Raw genomic sequence first — 21,778 nt, 5'->3', positions numbered from 1 at the left:
ACCAAAAATGCTCCAAAAATTGATGTTATTTTTTTTTTTTCTTTGCAAAACTCAATCATGTTTTGCAAAGTCAAAAATAAAAGCATTTTTCTTCTTTAAAACTAAACCAAACACCATGAATAAATATTTGTAGATATAAAGAAATTATTGAATTCGGTATTAAATAACCCCAAAAGGGTTTATATACTATAAACCAAACAAAAACAACCAAACCAACCAATCACACCCATAGACTAGTGGAACCAAAAAGGCGGAAAATTGAAGACATATGAAACTGGTAGTTGGTTTCAACATTTTTTGGTAATTATTGATGAAACCGAGAATAGCTGAAGAATGCCAAGAATTCAGCTGCTGATCAGCGTGGATGAACTGCTTTGATACAGGATGCCTTGAACTTATTTGAATGAGTCAGACTCATAAAAATTTGAAGAGTCAGATTTTTTTTATTTCTGAATGTTGGAAGACTTTAAGGAATCGATCGGATATTTTGGAAGTCGGAATCAAACCTTATACCTCCTTTGTGCTCCTGCTTCTCTTTCTGATTTGCTACGCTTATTCCTAGCTCCATAAGAGTATTATGCACGCAAACAGTGTCAACAAAAAAGCAGCATGATGCATGATATATTGTAAAACAAAAAAATTCCAATATTTACGATATAAAAGAAACATAAAACACATTAATTGAAAAATGATTCAAAAACGTTTGTCAGGGATGTTTTACTTTTGTGACATAGTTACAAAAGGTACCACCAATAAGTGTCCTGATTTAGGAATTGCTGTTCACTGTCCAATCAATATTATCTCATAGAAATCGCTTATATTTTAATATGTAAAATGTTAGTAATAATGTTTATGTTGTATAAAATGGTGATGGGAGGATAATCCTAAATATTTGTTCCTTTCTATTCAACTTGAATCCTACTGCCCGTTTTCTCACAAGTTGGCCTTTAATTAGCTCCTGTGAAGGGCTGTTTATAAAATTGAAGAAGCCATAAAAGTACATAAATAGTTAATTATTTAATGGCATAAACAAACTGTTTGATTAAAGATCCAGCTATAATTCAATTTTGTTTGCCAGTTTCTAGATAGAAAGTAATAGAATTAATTTGTTTTTTTAACCAAATAAATTGAATAAAAATTTTTTAAAGCTGTAACAAAACTTATAATATTAACAACATCAACATTTAGTTTTTAACATTACAAAAAATGAAAATGCAACAATAGTTGTAGAGGAATTGTAAACACAACTGTAAAAGTTTTATTCTTGTTTTATTAAAGAGTTTCGTTTTTTGTATTTTTTTTTAGGTTAAAGACTATTTTTTTTTTTTTTTAAATCTTACCATAACATTTACTTTTTAATTAAAAAAAAAAAAAGTTGTCAAAGCTTCTTTGTTAAATGTTTTCATTGAATGAAACTATCGTTGGTTTGTTGGTTTTCTCTTAATAGTCGCATACAGACTACATTTTGTATTATCAATGTTATCAACTTTGTTACATTAAACAAAATCATCGCAGCTTTCTTTTTTTAATGTTTTGATTTAATAAAAAATATTGTTAGATTGAACATCCTAAATTATGAGATGAAAAAAATGAACAAATCTTTTAGTAAAAGAGAGTTGTCTCCCTCTACACAGTGAACTATTGTAAAACAGCGTCAATTACATCTATCTATTAATACGATAGCGTGTGTGGTCTTTTGTGTGTCATGCTTACATCTGGGTCGTTTATGTTCTATTTCTTGTCATAAATAATTTTACCAAGAATTCTTCATAAGTTTTGGTTTCAGTTTCGACTATAGATGGCACTTAAATCATCTATTTTTTTATAAATAATTTTATCAAAATTCTTCATAAGTTTTGGTTTTGGTTTCGATTATGGATAAAAGAAACTCAAGTTTATATATATATATATGTTTTTATTTCGGTTTCGATTCAAGCTAATGCACTTAAGTCATATGGAGATATATTTTTTTATTTTTGAAATTGCAACTTTATAACATAAAAATCGATAAAACATTAACTCTATAATAATATATATGAAATCTGCAAGAATTAAAATATCATATTTAAGCATACATTACGACCGGGTTTTACCGGGCGTTCGTGCTAACTTAGACAAATACTTTTGCAGTTTTAACAAAAAATCTACAGCAACATCAGAGAGTCTATGTTTACACTGAACATCTAGAGAATGCCAACATCAATATATTACATATGAATGAGTCCCCTGTGGAATTTCCACAGGTCCCGCTAGTATATATTAAAATCACATTAAAATAAAAAGAATGAAAAGTGTAAGTTTTTATCCTTAACCCTCACTGGCTCACATATATAAGTTGACAACAGAATTCAGTTTTTGGTACACTTTGTTTTAAAATAGGTCAAGTTCAATTTTTCTTTTAACCATTAGCAACACCTGTTAATTTTCAATTATTTTCAGACTTAATTTTTGGTAATCAGGCAATCACTTTGTATTAAATAGACATTGAAGGTAATAATATATGTGAATAAGCTTATATATAGATTATATAATTAATGTTCAACTTGTATCTGTATTTGCATCTGTTAGATACAATATTGGAAACTGTGATGTTATTTGTAACTACTTGAAAATATGTTCAGACATTTTTCTATTAATCATAGACATGTTCTCAAACATAAACTACTAATATTTTAAAAAATTTTTAATTGTGTTGTCTAAATGTTCTAGATATGTTCTATTAACAACTGTTTATTTAAAAAAAAAATTGTTACATTATCATTGAAAGAAACTAACTTGTGTAACCTAGACAGTGGTGATTGAGGATTTGTTGCATGGTGGGAAATGATATGAGATAGCACATAGTAGTCTGAACAATCCAAATAATCCATCCTCATTTCAAACGTTCAGAAACAAAATTCTATTTTATATGATGTATTGGAAGTGAAACCTGGTCAGCAATGTGGGACATGAAGAGAAATGATATGAGAATGATACGATGGATATGTAATATGATTCTTAAAGAAAGTCTTAGATCTGATGAGTTGAAAGGAAGTTTAAATCTGAACAGTATAGGAAGATGTGTGCAGAGCAGGAGGCTTTAGTCACAATGAAAGAATAGATGAAAATGTTTGGGTTAGATGTAGAACAGTTGAGGTAACAGGGTCAGTTGACAGGAGAAGACCAAGGAACACATGGGAGGAAGTGGTAAGGGTGGATTTGAGAATAAAAGGGATAAATAAAAATCTGGACAGATATAGATTAGTTTAGAAGTCAATTTCTAAAAACCGTCCAATATATGCTGGCATGTAAAACTGATAAAATGGATATGATGATCAGGCCCCTCGTTTTTAGTAATTACTGGCTGTGGCTACCTGACATTGCTCAGGAATTTTTACTTTGACATTTTTTCCTTTTTAAATCGCATCATGATGGCTACATAGTGTCAAAGAGATAAAAATTAATGAAGCTCAAAATGTGGATTTTATAAAAAATTTTGTTTTACTTTTCACTATTACTATTGTTTTATTTAGATAAAAAATTAGTAAAATAAAAATAAAAAAATTAAGTAATTTTCAAAGTTACGTTGGAGCAAAAAAAAAACGTGAACTTGTATGATTTTCTTAATGTAGATATAATGTGATCAAAGCAGAGCCTAATTTTGTTGTAACCTTAGATTTATAAAATAGGTCTGACAGTTTAAAACTAAACATACTTTAAGTTTCCTGTGTTGAATATTTTATTATTTTTTTTGTTTTTTTTTAAACTTCATTTCTAATATTCTTTCTAATGTCATGTTTTTTCAATAAAAATTTTTCTTTGTTTTGTCACATTTCGATTCATTAAAACAATGTTTTAATTATATTTTGTTTTATTTAGAATCTACTTTTTTAATTTTGTGAAATTTACTTTCAGACGCAATGATGAAATTCAAGTGGTTATTCCACAGGTATGTTATTAAATTTTGTCCTAAAGACATCAGTATATTTAATAGAAAAAAAAATGTGAACTGTTGACTCAACTTTTGAGCTGAAATTATTTTATTTTCACTTTTTTTCAATAAAAAAAAAGTGAGTTTCCATAACCAGTTAAATATAAAAAATGTCCAAAGTTAGTCTCATTCTACTCTTTGTCGCCCTCTCTCGTAATATTTTTCATATAACATGCTTTTCTAACTTTAGTCTTTCTGTTAATTCTGTTTCCTTTGACTATAGAAGTTACTTTTTTCTCTTTTGCTTTTTTTCCACCTCTCTTGTCAATATGCCAAAAGTTACAAAGCATGTTATATGGAGAAACTTAATATAACTTTCTCCATATAAAATGCTTTGTAACTTTTTATTTCTATTTTTGTTTTGTATTGTACATGCCATGATTCTCTTCTCTTCTTTCCTCTCCCCTTTTATTAGTTAAATAGTCCATGTAGATATTCCCTTTTGTTCATAATGGACTATTCCAATCTTTTTATTTTTTCCTTTCTTTATAACTTTTGACTGTTAATAAGCATAGAAAGAGTGACAGAAGTTCAGTAATAGAGAATAATAAAAGGGCAGAGGGGAGTGTCAAATAACATAGTGAGAGAGGAAAAAAGTAACACAGAATTTTTGTAAAAAAGTAAAATAGGTCACTTGAAGATTTATTTGATTAATTAGAGCAATTAAAACTTGAAAGTTTTTTTTTCAAATGTAACTCCATGTCCAAACCCCAAAAAACATTTTAGCATATACTTTTATGTTTAAAATATACAAGAAATCAACATTATTAAAAATGCATCACAAGAAACAAACGTTGATTTATTCAGCTTTAATATAATAATAAAGTCAAACTATTTGTTGCTCTGACAGCTAGATTAAAATGTGAAATTTATATTGAGAATAAAAGAATAACAATTTTCTAATATACACGTGATATGTGTATATGATTAACATTGTAAGTTTTAACTAATTTGCATATTGTTTTACAAAAGGACATCTCATGAATAAACTATTTTTATTCAATGATTGTTTACATTTTAATATAACTCATAATTTTATTTACAAATATTTTTATATCATAGATAAATGCTTAGCATTTTGGATAAAGGGTCTTTTGAGTCCATTTACTTTTAGGAGTTGCAAATTTTGGTTACTTCAATTTTCCTGGACAACTCTAAGACATGAGCCCTGCAAATTTTTTAATATAGTTCATTATATCATTCAGTTTAACATCTGTTTTATGTAAAATAAGACTTGTGTTGGACGGCTTCTGGACATCTCTGGCCAAATCTTCATCACTTTTTCTCTCAAATTCATCTTTATCATTTCTTATGTTTTTCTTAGCATTCCCCTGTGAACACCTTACTACCTTAACTGTCTTACATCTACTAACCAAAACACCTTCATCCATTCATTCAATGTGATCAAACCAATAAACTATCCTGTTCTACACATCATTTTATACTGTTCAGGTTTAGTCTTCCTCTGAGATCATCAGATTTAAGCTTGTCTTTAAAATTTGCAGTATCCATCTATCAAATCATTTTCATATCATTTTTATGCATGCAACACACATACTTAACCCTCACTGGCACAGTTTCACTTCAATATAAAATTTTGTTTTAGAATTATTGAGTTGAGAATTGATCATTTGTATTTGAATTTTTCAAACTACTTGTCTTATGTTGAATGCTATTTGCACAATGTTTCGGCCAATGTAACCTCTGGCCTTCTTCAGATGTATCTTGTCGATCTTGGGAATCTGCATGGAATTTCGAATGGAACCCTTTATTTAATCCATGGGAGTAGCATGCTCTCGTTCCATAACTCATGACCGGGTAGAAGTCTTAAGTAATTTACAGTTGTATTTTTAGTGTCACCCACACTGAGTATTGGATATTCAACCTCCAGAAGAGTGTCACTGAATTTAACCTAGTACTTTATCCATTACGCCACAGGTCCTTACAGATAATTTTGAGTATAAATTCTGTGCACTTTAAACCTATTGTTGCTTTTAGATATACAATTTTACTACTTACGACTATAGATCTCTACTTATTACTATATATTCCCGAGTTTAACAAGCTACACCTGAAGAAAGTTACATTGGCCGAAACGTTGAGAATAACACTCAAGATGAAAACAGTCATTCAACTAATCCAAATAATAAAAATATAATTTTGCTTCACTTAATTATGACTTGTCTTTGAAAGTAAATTTTTCTCTTTCAGCATTTATAAAAACTTAAAATTCATAAAAATTCCTTCCAGATCTTTTAATAAGTGTGGAAAGCCATGTTGTTCTATTCTGTCAGAGCCTGTTTGATTACTTGTTCTCTTCTGTAAGTTGACACCTCTACATTCACTCTCGTCCGTCCTGACTTACCCATTCTGCTGTCATATCAATAACCTTAATTGATGGTCTTAAGTCTTCTGTCAATACTCGAATCTGTCTGAAATAACAATACAATATCAACATTTTTGTAATTGCAATTTGTTTAATGGCTAATCATATCAAAACAATTGCATTGTTTTCAAGGCTTTCATCTTTAGTCGACAGACACAATGGTAGAATTTTTATCTTTTTTGGACACAGTTTCTTTTATCTTATGATGCATTTTTAATAATGTTGAGTTTTATTTTAGAATGTTTACTGCTTGCCTAATTCAATTACTTCTATAAAATTAGAATATTTGACACTAATTTTTAAGTTTTTATAGTGATGCACATACTGGAGCCTCTTTTTCAACATAAGTGCTACTTTGTTGAATATCATACGTTATCATGGATAACGTATGGTTGAAATATAATCACTCAATATATGTTACTGTGACATAGGCTGACATATAATTGAGTGTGTTTCTAACATTATTTTGTATCGTTTTTTAGTATGAACTCATTTTCCCAAAAGTAATGTATTGAACAGTGAGCTCGCCGCCGTTTGTCTTTTTCAAATATATCGATAAACACTATGATTTTCGAGCCGAATAAACATTTTACATTAAATAAAAACACTAAAAACTTATTCGGTTATGCAGAAAAGTGACTTATCTTGCCTTTGATAACATTTATTTGTTATATATTTGTTTTTTGAAAACTTTTTCGAATCTATATAGTAAAACGAACCCCAAAAAACAGAAAACCAGAACTTTAAATATAATTTCTGTATTTCACAAGATTATAAGTTGAAATATTTAAATAACTATTACTTTAAAGTAATAGTTATTTCAACATATAATCTTGTGGGAAAAATCCAGCTTCCCAATAAGGGGCACTCTAGATAGGAACAAAAATAATCTGTCATGAAAGATTTCTCCTCCACCGACCGAGGACAGAAAAGGTTAAGTGTAGCATGAAAACAGATACTATACTGTGATCTTGTCCCGAAGGCCAAGAAATATTTGTGTTTAATATATCTCTTTAATTGTTTGTTCCCTAAATACATAATTCAGTTTTATTATTAGATTGTATATTGCTTTAAAATTACGTAATTTTACATAGATAATATTTATATTTTATATTGAATAAAGTTCAGTTTCATTATCAATCGAATTGGGTTCTTTTTATTTTCTTTTTTAACATGTTTTAAATCTTTTTACAAATGCCCTCATATGTTAAAAATATTACTGTATCGACAGTGATAGTTTGACAAATCTTACCTACATTGCCTGCAGGCATTTTTCAGTTAACAGACCTTCTATATCTCGGTGGTTGTGGTGGAACACAAATGGAATATTATTGTCACATGACTCATGCTAAAAAAGAATCGCTCAAAATCAGCAATCTAAAAAAAAAATTTATTAAAAATCTAATTCAAATTTCTACTGCTTGTATAAAGGACCAAAACACAATCAGCCAAATGTACTTCATTGCAACTAAAACAATTTGGTAATTTACCTTCGTACCATGCCTCTTTTAAAAAAATTTTTTGATTAGTTTGTTTAAGGATGTTAAACACTCCTCCGCTAACTTAAATATTCTGAGAGATCTTTTTAAGATATAACCGTATGTCCTCTGGGCTGCATTTGTTGCAATCCTGGTTCACGGGACCATATTTGTGATATACCCCTGGCCGTGTTCGTCGATCCCAGCTCACAGGACAATGGATGCAACCCAGCAGGGCTACACTCTTAGCTCTGTCTAGTGGTGGACCCTTTAAGAGTGACCAGACTTGCACTAGTTGCTGGAAAATAATGCTCTGATGCTCAGTCTGTGTGGCAACACTGTTTACTTTGGCCGTCATTTTGACTTTGTGCTGAATTTGGTTTGTGTCTTCCATCGTCTGGCGTTAGGGTATATTTTAAATAAACTGCATCCTCACTCCGGCTGGCATTCGATAAGTAAAGAAAAACACTGGGTCATTTTCTTATAAACAAATAAAATAATTCATAAAATATTCTTAAGATATACAGGGTACACTTGTATAAAGTTGAGTTCTTTGGGTTTTTAATGGCTTTCTGATGCAAGTTGTTACAACTAGGCTTGTTTAGACAATCTCCCAGCTAGGAACAAGAGCTTTTCAGGGGCGATGCATTCTGTCAAAAATCAGTCAAAATCGCTTATTTCTAAAAAAAAAAAAAAAAAAAACACATTTCCAGCCACCTATCCTTTAAGATCATTCTGTCTGTTTTCTTCTCTAGAGATTACTCTTTCCTTTATCTATCCCATTATTTTATATTCTTTTTCTTTTCTCTTTTCTTGTGAATCTCTTCCTTCACTTTCATAACCATATCTCTCTTTAATTCTCTTTTTCTTTCTTTCTCTTCAACTCCAATTATTTTTCTCTCAAAGAAACTGTATTATCTTTTAGGGTTCAATTCTCATCACTTACTTCGTGATCTGACACTTAAATATAACAGGTGGACCAAATGACAATATTTCCTAGATACCAAAGCAGACTTTTTGTTGCCATATCAACTTTACTGTTCTTTTCTGTTTATCATATTGGCAATGAAGACATATTCTAGACTTTGGAGAAAAGATAAGTTTCTTAAACCCCACGTCAAAAACCTCACCCAACTCTTAGCCTGTAAGCAAGGTGATTTACTCTTACCTGCGCGTACAACATCGTTACAAAGATTCTGATCGTCCCTTTAAATGCAAATTGTCTGAATCTCTATTAAACTTGATTCATGGGGTATATTTGCCAGGTAGTTTTTGAAATTTTTTTACGTGAGTCCAGTTGCTCCTATAATTACTGGAATGATAGAGATCTTCCTAAAATTCCAATTTCTTTTCATAAGAATCTCATGCTCTGTGAGGAATAAAGGATAACAAGCAACTACTCCTTATACACAGGATCAACAACAGACATTTTGCAATCACAAAGACAAATTACATGCAAAAAATTAAATGAATCTTAATATTCTTTCTCTTCATAGGGCTTTACGTTGCAAATGAAACAGCCATATTGGCAAGTGATTTTTTTTTTTCCAAGTGGCAACTAGAAATAATAAAATCCTTATCTTTTGGCAACTGTCTTTTTTGACCGACAATCTTCCAAAGCTAATTATTGAGTGAAAAATGTTTTTTCAACTTTTTTTTCTTTAATAAAACAAGCAAATTCAAATTATTTAAACAATAAAAGGTTTAATAGAACAATGTACTTTTTTTTTTTTAACGAAGACTGTTTAAAAACATCTGAAGAAATTTGAATGTTTATACCTTCAAGTCTCTACATAAAATTCAATGCATATTTAGAATTACACAAAGAAATACAGAATGTATATACTCATCACGGAACGAAAATGTCATATTCCAAAAATCTTGGTGGTTTGGCTTGTAAGTTATCTATTTGGCTAATAAACGAAAATATTTAGTTGTTAAAGGTCAACTAAAGGAAATTCATCAATAGTCTTGCTTCATAACTGTTTAACAAAAGGTTTATTTATTTACCCTGTGGCATTGTTAATTTTACTGTAAATTTTATTGTTCAAATGCGATCTGTCTCTTTTCATGGTCATATCTTAAAATTGTGTAGAACAAATATCAAATTCACAAGCGGTCATATATTCCAGTTAGGGGAGATGATGTGTTTTTGCAACTCTTGCAGGAAGGTGTCTACATCTTCATACATACAGTTCTTGGTATTCCCAAATGGTCACCCATCTGGCACCTACCATGCCTAACTTGGCTTAACTTCGGTGATTTAACGAAAACCAGTGTGTCAACATGATAATGTCATTGACAAAAGTTATCAACTAGAACCCACAGTAGCATCTGCATTTCATCTGGTGTTAGCTGCAAAGAATGTTTCAAATAGATCAAGGACTCTATTGTAGGAATAACAATGGGCTTATTAAAGTAACAAAAATGTCACTAGAGTTGAATAGAACAACTGTTTCGGTTCTGTAAAGTTGGATAAATAGATTTTTACACAGAGGGCTCAAGAACATGATATTCAGTCCTTGCAGTTCTGGACTTCTGACTCTTCTGATTTTTTTCAAAGTCTACTTAATTTTAATTTCAGACCCGAATGGTTTTGGTTGGGAAGAAACCTAACCCAATTCTCTAGCCTTTGTTTCTCTTGTTCTCTCATCCAATGAGATCCATCCCTTCTTTTTTTTGATTCCTGATAAATCCCTTTTTTGAAGCAATGAACCCTTTCCCACTTGTTCTGGGCTTCATTTCCTGTCACCTGTTGCCATCTTCTAGGGGAGGAGGGTATTTCTTCAATTTCTTTTTCTCCAAGAGAAAGAATATTAAGTTTTGTTTTCTTCTGTTTCTCCTTTCCCTCAGCTTTTTTTTCTTTCTTTCTCTATTTCTTTATCCTCTTTTCTCTCCCTTCTTTCTTTAAGTTTCCCTTCCTTCTCTTCATGTTGGCTTGTTTAATTTTTGTTATAAACTTTATCATTTTAGCTACTCAGGTTCTTCAATATTAGCTTTTATTCTATCTTGTTCAATTAAACTTTCTTCATGTCAGTAAAATCCAGATTATTTGACATTTTTTTCCAGGCATGTATTTCAATTTTTTTAGCTCCTGCCCCAAATATTAGTTTTCAGTTTATTTTTACCTAGACGAGTCAGGTGTTCTCCCATCCATTTTTGTGTGAGATCTAGCCAGTGAACTTATAAAATGACACATGGGACATTCTGATGTTTGTAATTTTAGTTTACTGAATTTTTTGGTTTCAATCTTAACTTTCTCTAGCATTTCTTTTTCTTTTAATTATTTTCTTTTAATTTTCTTGATAAATTGCAGAAACATATCTGTAATTTGATTGTCTCCACACTTTCTCCTTCGCTGCAACCTTTCTCTCTCTCTCTCTCTCTCACAGACGTGATGTAGCTAGTCTCAGTCTTTTCTACAAATACTATTATAGCATGTGTTCAGAATTGTTCGATCTATTTCCTGCTTCCTTTGTTCCAGTTTGTTTGATTTGTTGATCTAGAAGTCGCCATCAATTTGCTGTTTCAATACCTCATTCTAATACAGCTTCCTATTTCAGTAGATTCTTTCCAAGGACTGCAAGGCTGTGGAACTCTCTTCCTGTTCACTGTTTTCCTTCTACCTACAACTTTGATCTTTTCAAGGCTAAGGTCAATAGGCACCTCCTGTCTTTGCAATGATCAGCTTTCATTCTTGTTAGCTCCTTACATCGAGTGGCCTCATGCCTTGTCTCTCTATTTTTCAGAAAGAAGATAAAAGGGAGAAACCGGCTGTTGATTATGTCTTCTTTACGTAAGTAAATATATTTTTTTTTTAGAAACACTTTTTGGTTATAACTTTTGTTCTTATATAATTTCGAATCACCCTTATGTCTCTATGCAGGGTTCATTAGATAAGATCGATGGGTGACAAACATTTACAAACATTTACCTTGTAAATCTTTAATCACAAATATTTTATCTATTACTACATTGCATAGAATTCATTAATGTCAATTTTTTTTTTAATTTCACGTTTTTAAATTTCTCGAGAAAAAGAAATATCTTAGTTGTAAGGTAGATGACTTTTATATTCAACTAGCGGGGGTACCCGGCGTTGCCCGGGTGTTTGGAGGTGTGTATGTAGGAGAGGGTGACCCTGTTTTAATATTATTAAAAAAAATACGATGTTAAAAAAATTGGAAAAACCAAAACAAAGCAAAACAGCGAACAAACGTTTTAAAAAAAAAAGGAAAAAAAAAGTGTAAAAGAGGAAAAAAAAGTTTAGGTAGAAAGATAGGCTCGAACCCGAAGCATCGAGGCTAAGGCGGAAAAAAAATGCCCGACACGTTACCCCTACGCCAAAGAGACATACACTTAATAACGGATAAAATTAAACCTTTAAAAATACTACCCGGCATTGCCCAAGTGTTTGGAGGGGGTGGGGGTGTTAATGAAAACCTAAGAATAAGCGAAGTAAAAAAAGAAAACAAAAAAACGAACGGGAGGGGGGGGTTAATCAAAACATCGAAAAAAAACACAAAAAAAAACTAACGTAAGGCAAATGAACAATATTAAATGTAAAAATCGAAAAAAGAAAACAAAAACGAACGTTGAAAAAAAAAAAAACGTGAAAAATGGCTTAAATAAGCCCGTTTTGATATTAAAATTTAAAAAATCGGTGGGTACCCAGGTGTTTTGGAGTGTGTGGTCAGGGGTGTTAATGAAAACCTAAGAATAAGCGAAGTAAAAAAAAAACCCAGAAAAACGAACGTTATGTAAAAAATGGCTTAAATAACACTGGTTCAATATTTAAATTTAAAAAATCAAAAAAAAAAAAAGACATCTCACACCACGATTCGAACCCAAAACATTTAGATAATGAACCAACGCGCTAACCAACTGAGCTAACACGACGTACATGAAATTCAGTCAGTTCTTCAACTATTTAAACTAAATCAGGTCATGACGTCATCTGACGCATGCGTGGAACCGGTCGTCGTCATGAGAGGACAGTTTTTGTTGACCCCCCCCCCATCCCCGCCCTCCCTGTAGAAAATTGTCGATTTCAGGGTGAAAAATTAACGTTTTTGGCCAATTTTTCGATATTTTTCGGGCGAAGGATGGAGCTTCAATATGATACCGAGTTTGTGAATTTTTGTTCTGTCTGTGGAAAGTTGTTAGCGGACACACATACATACATACGTTTTCGCTTTTATATATATAGAAGATTTAAAGTGAGTTATCTCCCTTGTAATGTTTCAGTTATGCTTAGGAATGAAGACCCCATTTATGGATAATGTTACATGTGCCTTTTTCTACATTAAAATTTAAAGGTTTTCAGATATTGTTAATTTCTTTCTATAGCAGTTTTATTTGAATGAAAACATGATTTTTTTAAAAAGTTATTTAGTATCAATAAACAAAAGAATATATCAGTACTATTATTCTATAATACATTGTAACCCGAATGTAAGAGACTTCTTCTCTGGCCCCTACAGTGCTCTTATATCAGAGGTTCTTATATCCAGATTACACTGTACATTAACACAGGCTCTAATTTGGGACCAGAGAAAATGTAATAGCAAAATTTGCTCTCGATAAAAAAAATGTCTCCTATCTTTAATTGACATCCTTGTGAAAAATATTGTAGAGAGGAATAATTATATCTGCAAGGAAATTCAAGCGAATTACAAGTATTTTTCATCTTAACAACATGAACCAATGCTAAGAAAAGAGAATGGCTATTCAGAATGAAATATTGATATTTTACAACAGACATAATTTAGAGCCTGAAGTTGAAAAGTCAGTTGACTTAGTTTTATATATTAGATGAACATGCTTACCAATATCAGAATTAATATAAAATAATTAAACTTTGCTTATTTACAAAACCATTTAATCAATTTTCCATTTATGGAAAATAATCAATAAATTAATCTCTGTTCATCAGTATTATGTTAGACTAGCGAGGGGTACCCAGCATTGCCCGGGTGTTTGTAGGTGTGTGTAAAAAAAAAACAGGTGCCCGTGAAAAAAAAAGTCTTGACGCGCAATTGGAAAATAGTAAAGTGTGAAAATAAAACAGGTGTGCGTTTTTGATTGACGTGACAGTGATAGCTATTCAACAGTTAGCATTTTGTGTGGGACAATTTTTAATGAGGTCAATAAATGGGTTTGTTTGTTTTTAAAAACCCGCTCCCTCATCTCGAAATGAAAGCTACCGTCTGATATGACAAAGTCGACATTGACCAAACATTCACTGGCTCTGGGCCTGTGATTAGTTGAGTTTCGCTTTTTTTTATACTGAAAACCAAATGTAATGCGTGCCGATGCGGGAAATGTGGAATAATTAACGTTTGAAAGTCAATAAAATTAAATAGACAGGCAAGCTCCGTAGTTAACTGTGAGATATTACAATTTATAGATGATATAAAAAGTTTTAAGAAGTTGTGAAGCGAGCAAGCGCTTCTCTGAAAGAAGCCTTTTGTGGACATCGAGGAAAAGCGTACATACATACATACATTTTCGCTTTTATATTTATAGATTATTTTTGAGCCTTTGCATCATGTTTAGAACAAATTTTATAATTTATTGATATTCTTTCATTTCTGAACCATTTGAAGTATTTTTTAGTATTAAAATGTAATAGCTGTTTCTGTATACTATTAGTAGGTTTCAGAACTGAAGACAATGGATGATTGGAAAGATCTGCAATATTGGAAGAGTGACCTGTATCATGATGATTTGTGCCAAATTAAGGTTTGGAAATCTTAGCTGCAGCTCGGTGCTTCTTGAAAGCCATAAGATGTAACATTGCATTGGAGATGTAGAAGTGTTGGCTAGCAGGATCACATGATCATTTTCACAACAAAATTTGTTGATCAACTGTAAAAAGGTTGAGTGGAGGCAACTGGCAAAATCCAAGCATGGTAATGGAAACCTTGACAAGAGAGATGAGGTTGTATTGGCAATTATGAATAAAGTACTGAACAAGGATCATTGCTACTCCTCATCCAAGAATCAAAAGGGCCACTTACGCTCCACTAAGGCTCAAAAGAACAGCCTTATGAAAGTCAAGAAACCCTTCAACAAGGTCACACATCTAGTTGAGTCGTGGATGCTCTGGTTCTTTGCAGGACCAGCTGCACAATGGGCCAAACAAGTTTGCACAAAATCCTGCATATCATGCAAATCGAATTCCCTCAAACCATGATGATCCTTGAGTGAACTTCCATGTCCTGCTATTTCCACATCTTTGAAAAGGAACTCAAATTCAATTCAAATGGCTACATTGAGTTGCTGCCTACTTTTGTCAAATACTGCATTATTATGTATGGGTCACAGATGAGAAATACATCAACCGTACAGTCTGCAATACGAAAGACAAGCGGATTGCCAATTGATGTTCAAACTTCTCTCAAAAGACAATGAAGGCTGCATGCTCTAGATTAAAGTCTCTCCTGGAGACCATGATGAAAGCTCAGGATGACTTCTTTGGCACAAAATCATCAAAAAGTGCAATTTGAATTTTAAAAATATATCATTTCCTGTTTATTTTCCACCTTACTAGGACAAATATCACACAGTCAGTTTTTAATGTGAGGAAAATCTAGCTCCTCAAAAAGGATACTCTGAATTGGAAGAAAAAATTGCTTCAGTCCAGAAGGAGACTTCTTGTCATTATTCCTAGACAAAATAGATCAGTTATTAGTGAAAATATGACTTTTTTCTTTCCTTTCTAAAAGTGGCAAATTTGTCCCAAACAATTTGTATAGGATGTTTCAGGGTGTTTATGTTAATAATTATCATTAAGATTGAGCAGTATAATTTTTGTCTTTTTAACAGTTTTGTAAAAACATTTTTCTGAATTTTTCTTAATTAAATTGTATACTTAATGTTAGCTGTTACTATTTATATAGTATATTTGACAGGAATAGAGGATTTAAACTGAATCATATTTGAAGTTTTATTGTTTATATTAAGTAGAAACATAATTTTGAGTTTAAGTTATCATATATTTATTGAGTTTAATGTAATGTTTGAATTTTTTTTTCAATTTGTAGAAGGCTGATGAAAATCTTAAAGATTCTTATTCCTGGTTGGTTTTCCGTTGAGGTAATAAATTTTAAACATTGAATTTATCTTGTGTATTTTTTTTTTATTGTTGTGAATATTCTTACATGTTTCTGTTCATATATGATAAGTAGTGCTATGAAAGATGTTTATACTTCTAAACTTGGTTCAAAAGAACTAATTTGTCAGTGGCTCTAAAATGTTTGACCAATAAAAAATGTTAAAAAAAAAAACGTGTCTGAGATGGCTCAGAAATATATTTAAATTTTAAACTGAAAATAGGCGGCCAGAGTTAATAATTTGGTCAAAAACCATCAGCTTATCTTTTTCATCTTCACCTTTCATAGATTTTGATCATATGAAACTTCCACAAAAGGTAAAGAATTTTGGTGCTTGTCCGGAATTCCACCTATATTTAAAAGCAATAATAAAAAACCTGTATAATATACACACCCATGGCGAAAAGAAAATATCGTATTCCAAAATTTACATGAATTAATCAAGTTTTCCTTAAAAATAAAAATTCTTGAATAAAAAAATAAAATTGTATGGCTAATTGAGAAGTGATTATCTTGTGATGCCATTTTGAAAAGTTTCAGGAAAAAAGGAGATAACTGAACATAATTCAAACTTGCAAGATTTTTGTTATAATGCCTACGAATTCCCATTGATCGTTTAAAAATGACTATTTATAAAAAATAAAACTATTTGAATAATTGATGTGTTTTTAGGAATATGATATTTTCATTTCGTCATGAGTATGAGTACATCTTACCAATTCACCCCTATTTTTGTTTTTTAATATAGGGACAATTCTGGACAAGAACCAAAAAATTATACAAATTCACAAATATATAATCAATGTCTTTTATTTATTTATTTTTTTTAAATTAATATATTGTCTATTTTAATGATATTAGTTAATTAGTTAAATTTATTTTCTCAGATTTATTAAAAACTTAATTGCAGAAACTAAATCTTACCCGTAATAATCAGGGTTATGTTATATTTCTATTTCTCTTCCTCCTCATCCTCCTGCAGACTTGGTATTTGGTGATGGTCGCAGTTTCACTCATGGCCAGAACTTATGCTGACGTTTGGATGATTCAAAATGGCACTGCAATTGAAAGGTCAGTCTTTTTTGTACACCATTTGGCATTCCGAACACTCTTTTGAAATCGTCTCACCAAGTTGAGCTCAATAAGATTAACTAAACATATTGGTTTGTATCAACTATGTTATCTACATTCTGGTTTCCGTTTTATCTAGTCTTAACAGAACATGTCCTGGTTTGATGAGTGGTTCTCTTGATGACATGTAGCACTTAAGAATGTTTATGTCAAGTAGAGAGTACAAAAGATGTTTCAACTACAAGGGGTGTTCAATAAGTAATGCCCCTGACCTTTTTCCAGTTGTGTGATCTAGCTAAATTTTTGTATGTGTAATGATTTATATCTCTACAAGTTATTTGGCAAATTGCAGTTCTGAACTAATTGTGGTTTTTGATTTACAAGTGTTTGAACAGAGACAGGTGTAACATGGAGTCTGTTGAGTGTCATGCAGTGATCTGGTTTTGTATTTAAAAAGACGCACATCACAAGAGACTTTTGATGAAATGAAAAAACGTATGGTAATGATGCTCCCATCATATGACCTTGTAAAATGCTGCCATCGTGAATTCAAACATGTTCGAAAATTTATGGAAACGGCTCCCAGAACTGGTTGCACTATTTTGCCATTGATGAGGCATCTGTCAATCAAATTGAGATTGTCATTTTGGAAGATCGACATGTGACTATTTGCTAAATAGTTCAAGAGGTCAAGATTAGTACAAGTTCTTTAAGAACTGTCATTCCAGACTATGTGCAGAAGGTGTCTACCAAATTAATTCCCAGGTTGATGATATTTTTCCAGAAGCAAGAATGTGTTGAGTGCTCAAGAATGAATTTGGAGATGTGCCAAGAAGATGATTCAAAGTTTTTCAAGAGACTGATTACACAGGATGAAACCTGGGTCTATCACTAGGATCCCGAGATCAGTCAATGCAATGGAAGCACTTGAATTCACCACTGCCCCAAAGAAGGCAAGAGTGCAGCTCTCTACTGAAAGGTTATGATCAGCCTTCTAGGACCAGGACAGAGTAGTAATGACATTTCTTGGCAAAGGGACCACAATTATAGGAGCCTATTATGCTTTGCTTTTGAGGAAATGAAGAGTGTCAGCAGTTTAGAATCGTGAGCATGTTGCAATAAAATCCTCCCCTATACCCCCTACTCTCCTGACCTTGCATCCTCTTTCATTTCTTCCCAGCCATGAAATTGTTTTTGAAAGTTTCCCAGTTGAAGCATCCTTGATTTCCAAAGTCACTTCGTAGTTGGTGGACCAATCTGAGGTGTTCTATAAAACTGTTGTCAGAGGTAAACAACGGGAGAAATGTATAACTCTGGGTAGTTCTTGTGCAAAGAAAGACTAATAATTGTGCCAAATTTTGTTGCTCTACTATGAGACGTGGGTCAGGAGCATGACTTATTGAATGTTCCTCGTATGTGGGTCATACACCTTCAAGGTTTTGCTAAAATATAGGTAAAGATCAGTCCCTTTTAATTATTTATTATTGTTATAAAATATAATCTACAAATAGCTGTTTTGTCATTTCACACCTCTTCAGTCTGGTTAGATTTGGCCAGTACACCAACTCAGAGTATCGAAAAGGCCCAGATGCCAATCACTACTATTTGTGACTATTTGCATTCAGAAGAGAACAAATTTTCACAAGTTCATCAAAAATAGGTTTCATGCAATTATTCTTGCTTTACGCAAACGCATACATGCTTTTGGTATATAAAGTATGCAAAAATATATATAAAAATATTGACAAATTTTCTTGAAGGTGGGGTGGAGGCTTCATTAGTACTTATGGAGTTCATCTATTCAGCTGCAAAAACTATAATGCAATTTAATAATCTTTTATTTCTATTTTCTGTTTTTTTATTTTTCATATATTTTGTATTTGCCAATCACAAAAAAATAGGATTATTTAATAGGAAATATCTTTTAAGACATAAGATGTCCAAAACTGCATCAACATGTTCATATTTTATCATTAAATATTGATAATTAGAAATGTAACTCTATAAAAAAAGTGATAAACATTTTAAATAACTGTCTTGTTTGTGTTTAAAACTTTTATTTTTCCTTCCTGGGCACTGATAAATTTAAGAGTCAAGAAAATTTGTCAATATTTTTATATATTTTCTATACCAAGAATACATATGTGTTTGCGTAAGGAAGAAAAAATTGTATGCAAATAAAAACTGTTTTGATGAACTTATAGAAATTATTTCCCTTTATTAATTAAGGGTTGTAGAATTTGAAAATTAACTGCTCTAGTATTACACTATCGAGCTATTATGTGAACCTTATGACTTGCATAAATATTTGCATTAAAATGACATTAAGTAATGAAAACATTTGCATTTTAATTTAATTTAACCCCTTTTTAGGATTTTATTTTCAAAACTAGTTTTGTGAATGTGAAATACTTCTAAGCAACTAAAGCCAAGTTTTATGTTTTCTGTAAGTGTTTAAGCAAATTCACTTTATATGAAAATGTTAAGCATGTTAATGAAAAATATTGAATATGAATATATCTTAAACCATTTTTTCTGAGAAATTATTTGGAGTAGAAATTATCGGGTAAAACTTTTAATGAATTGATTTTCTTTTTGTATTTACTGGCCTTGTTAATACTTTATTGCATTCTTTTTACAGTGCAATCATTGGCAGAAATATGGAACTTTTCAAAACCAATTTATTCCGATTCATCTATGCAATGCCTGCAGTAAGTAGATTCCAATCCACTTAACATGATTTAGATATTTTTCTAAATCAAAATTTTGGTTTTTCTTTTTAGTGAAATATAATTCTTTTGTTAAGTTTGTCTGATCATCCTAGAGACGATAAATAATACTTGCTGGGAATTTATTTAAAGTGAAGCTGGTCTGTGCAAAGCCAGCCTCACTCTCTCATTCCAACCACCCTGATCCAGCAGCAGGATAGGGTTGAGACATCTGAAGACCAGGTGTGATACAGGAGCTGCTAAAAGTATTGATGTCTTCCTATATACACTGCCTGGTATTCCCAAATGGTCACCCATCTGATACTAATCAGGCACAATGTTGCTTACCTTTGGTGATCTAATGAGAACCGGTGTGGTGTATCAACATGATTATGCTGTATATTGATGCATTTTTTATTTATTTAATGCTGAAACACAATTCCTGTTGTAATTGATTTTCTCCTGTCACCACCTATTGATTTGTATGCATAGTCACACTTGAACATCCATTATCACCCTTCAACCTCCTTATTAAAACTGAGATTGTCCAATTGCCAGGGATGAAATGCAAGTGAAAAAATTAATTGGGAACTATCTAATGTTACTAAGACATAAAAAAAAAAAATGATTTTAGCTATTTTAAAATAAATTACTCTAAGATCGATTAATTTAAAGAATAAAATTGTTTTATTTATTCAAATAAAAACTTTTAGGAGAGTAGAAAGTGGCTTTTGATATACTTTTGACATCTTCATAACTCTCACATTCCATGAACAATATTTCTGACAAAGGGAGAAGAATGGCTGTTTTCTGGGTCGGGCATATATCCATTTAACACTTATCGTTGGCTGGTTTTTGACCTTTAAGTTTGTTTTTTTTATTACTTACATCAGGTGGCTTCATGCTTTGTCTGGAGCAATATCCACAAAAATAAAATTGAGAATAAGTATTTTTATAGAAGAAAAAAAAAAGAAATTTTTAAAACTTTTTTGTGAAGGAGGGGATTCATTCGAAAGACAAAAAAGATGTTGCAAAGAAGCTGTGACTAAAATAAATTAAGTGTCACTTGACAACAAAACACCAAGTCTCTATTAGTTTCATTAGCTTTTGGACAATAGTACATAAATTTTGTTTGAAGACTGGGAAAGGGAGGCATAGATATTGTGAGTGTGGAAGAGAAGGAGTGAATCTGAAGGTACAGTCCACCAAGATCATGCCGCAGGAATGTCTGGTCTGCGTGAAATCTTCGTTTGTCATAGTTGTTCATTATTTCCTGTAAGATGGTAGGTGTTTACCTCCAATATCCAGAGAAATAAGACGCATCAGTTTTATACAATTTTAGGAGAAGTTTGGTTGACAGACAGAACAGAACAGAATGGTGGAAACAGATGCTGAGAATCAACATGGTTATTCTCACCTCCATGCAGTTAAGATTTCATGTTTGACATTTGCTTGCATGTGCAGAAGTAGAGACAACGAGAGTTCTACGGATCCTGATGTTGACTCCGGAATTTTTGCCAAATACCTGTTAGCCGGGTAGCTCTGGAACTACCATATTACCACCATCTTTATTACAGTTAAAGAGATAGTTGGGTGGTGAGCTGTTCTTTGGGTTTAGCAACTCTGTCTTGCCTTCTGTTCAGAACATGTCAAAAAATGAGCTCCTTTAAATAATCCTTTTGCAATCTCACAGAAACTACTGTGCTCTAAATGAGTACTCGTTCCGTTCTGCTTTGTTTGTAATCTAATTTTTTTTTTTTTTTTTTTTTTTTGTAATTTTCGGGTATGCTAAAACTGAATGTCACATTTAAATTTGGGGCACACAAATAGTTTACTGGGTATTAAGACCTTTCTTATCCGATGTAATTGTTTTCATTGGCGGCCATGTTTTTTTCCAAACTGAACTAGTACTAATGTGCATGTGTTACAAAACACCTCCTCCTCGTGTTAAGAATGATGACAGCCACTGAAATTCATTAATACATTGTGGACAAGAATGTCTTAATATCCAGAAAACCACTTGTCTGCCTCAAATTTAAAATAATATT

At 31.6% G+C, this 21,778-nt stretch overlaps 1 protein-coding gene across 1 annotated transcript in view; it reads left to right on the top strand.

Annotated features, from left to right (window-relative positions):
• Positions 1-21,778, top strand: part of LOC145259181 (ATP-binding cassette sub-family D member 3-like) — an 88,921-nt gene that overhangs the window by 6,289 nt on the left and 60,854 nt on the right. The window contains exons 2-6 of the mRNA XM_080116952.1: positions 3,895-3,928; positions 11,584-11,630; positions 15,883-15,934; positions 16,934-17,022; positions 19,664-19,733. Coding sequence (XP_079973078.1) covers positions 3,895-3,928; positions 11,584-11,630; positions 15,883-15,934; positions 16,934-17,022; positions 19,664-19,733 — 292 coding nt within the window. The remainder of the gene's footprint in view (positions 1-3,894; positions 3,929-11,583; positions 11,631-15,882; positions 15,935-16,933; positions 17,023-19,663; positions 19,734-21,778) is intronic.

This window comes from Euprymna scolopes, chromosome 3 (assembly GCF_053919585.1).
Source record: "Euprymna scolopes isolate OS-2025 chromosome 3, ASM5391958v1, whole genome shotgun sequence".
In the NCBI taxonomy this organism is placed as follows: Eukaryota; Metazoa; Mollusca; class Cephalopoda; order Sepiida; family Sepiolidae; genus Euprymna; species Euprymna scolopes.
Note: the sequence above shows the minus strand (reverse complement) of the source record. Positions and strands in the feature narration are given on the sequence as shown.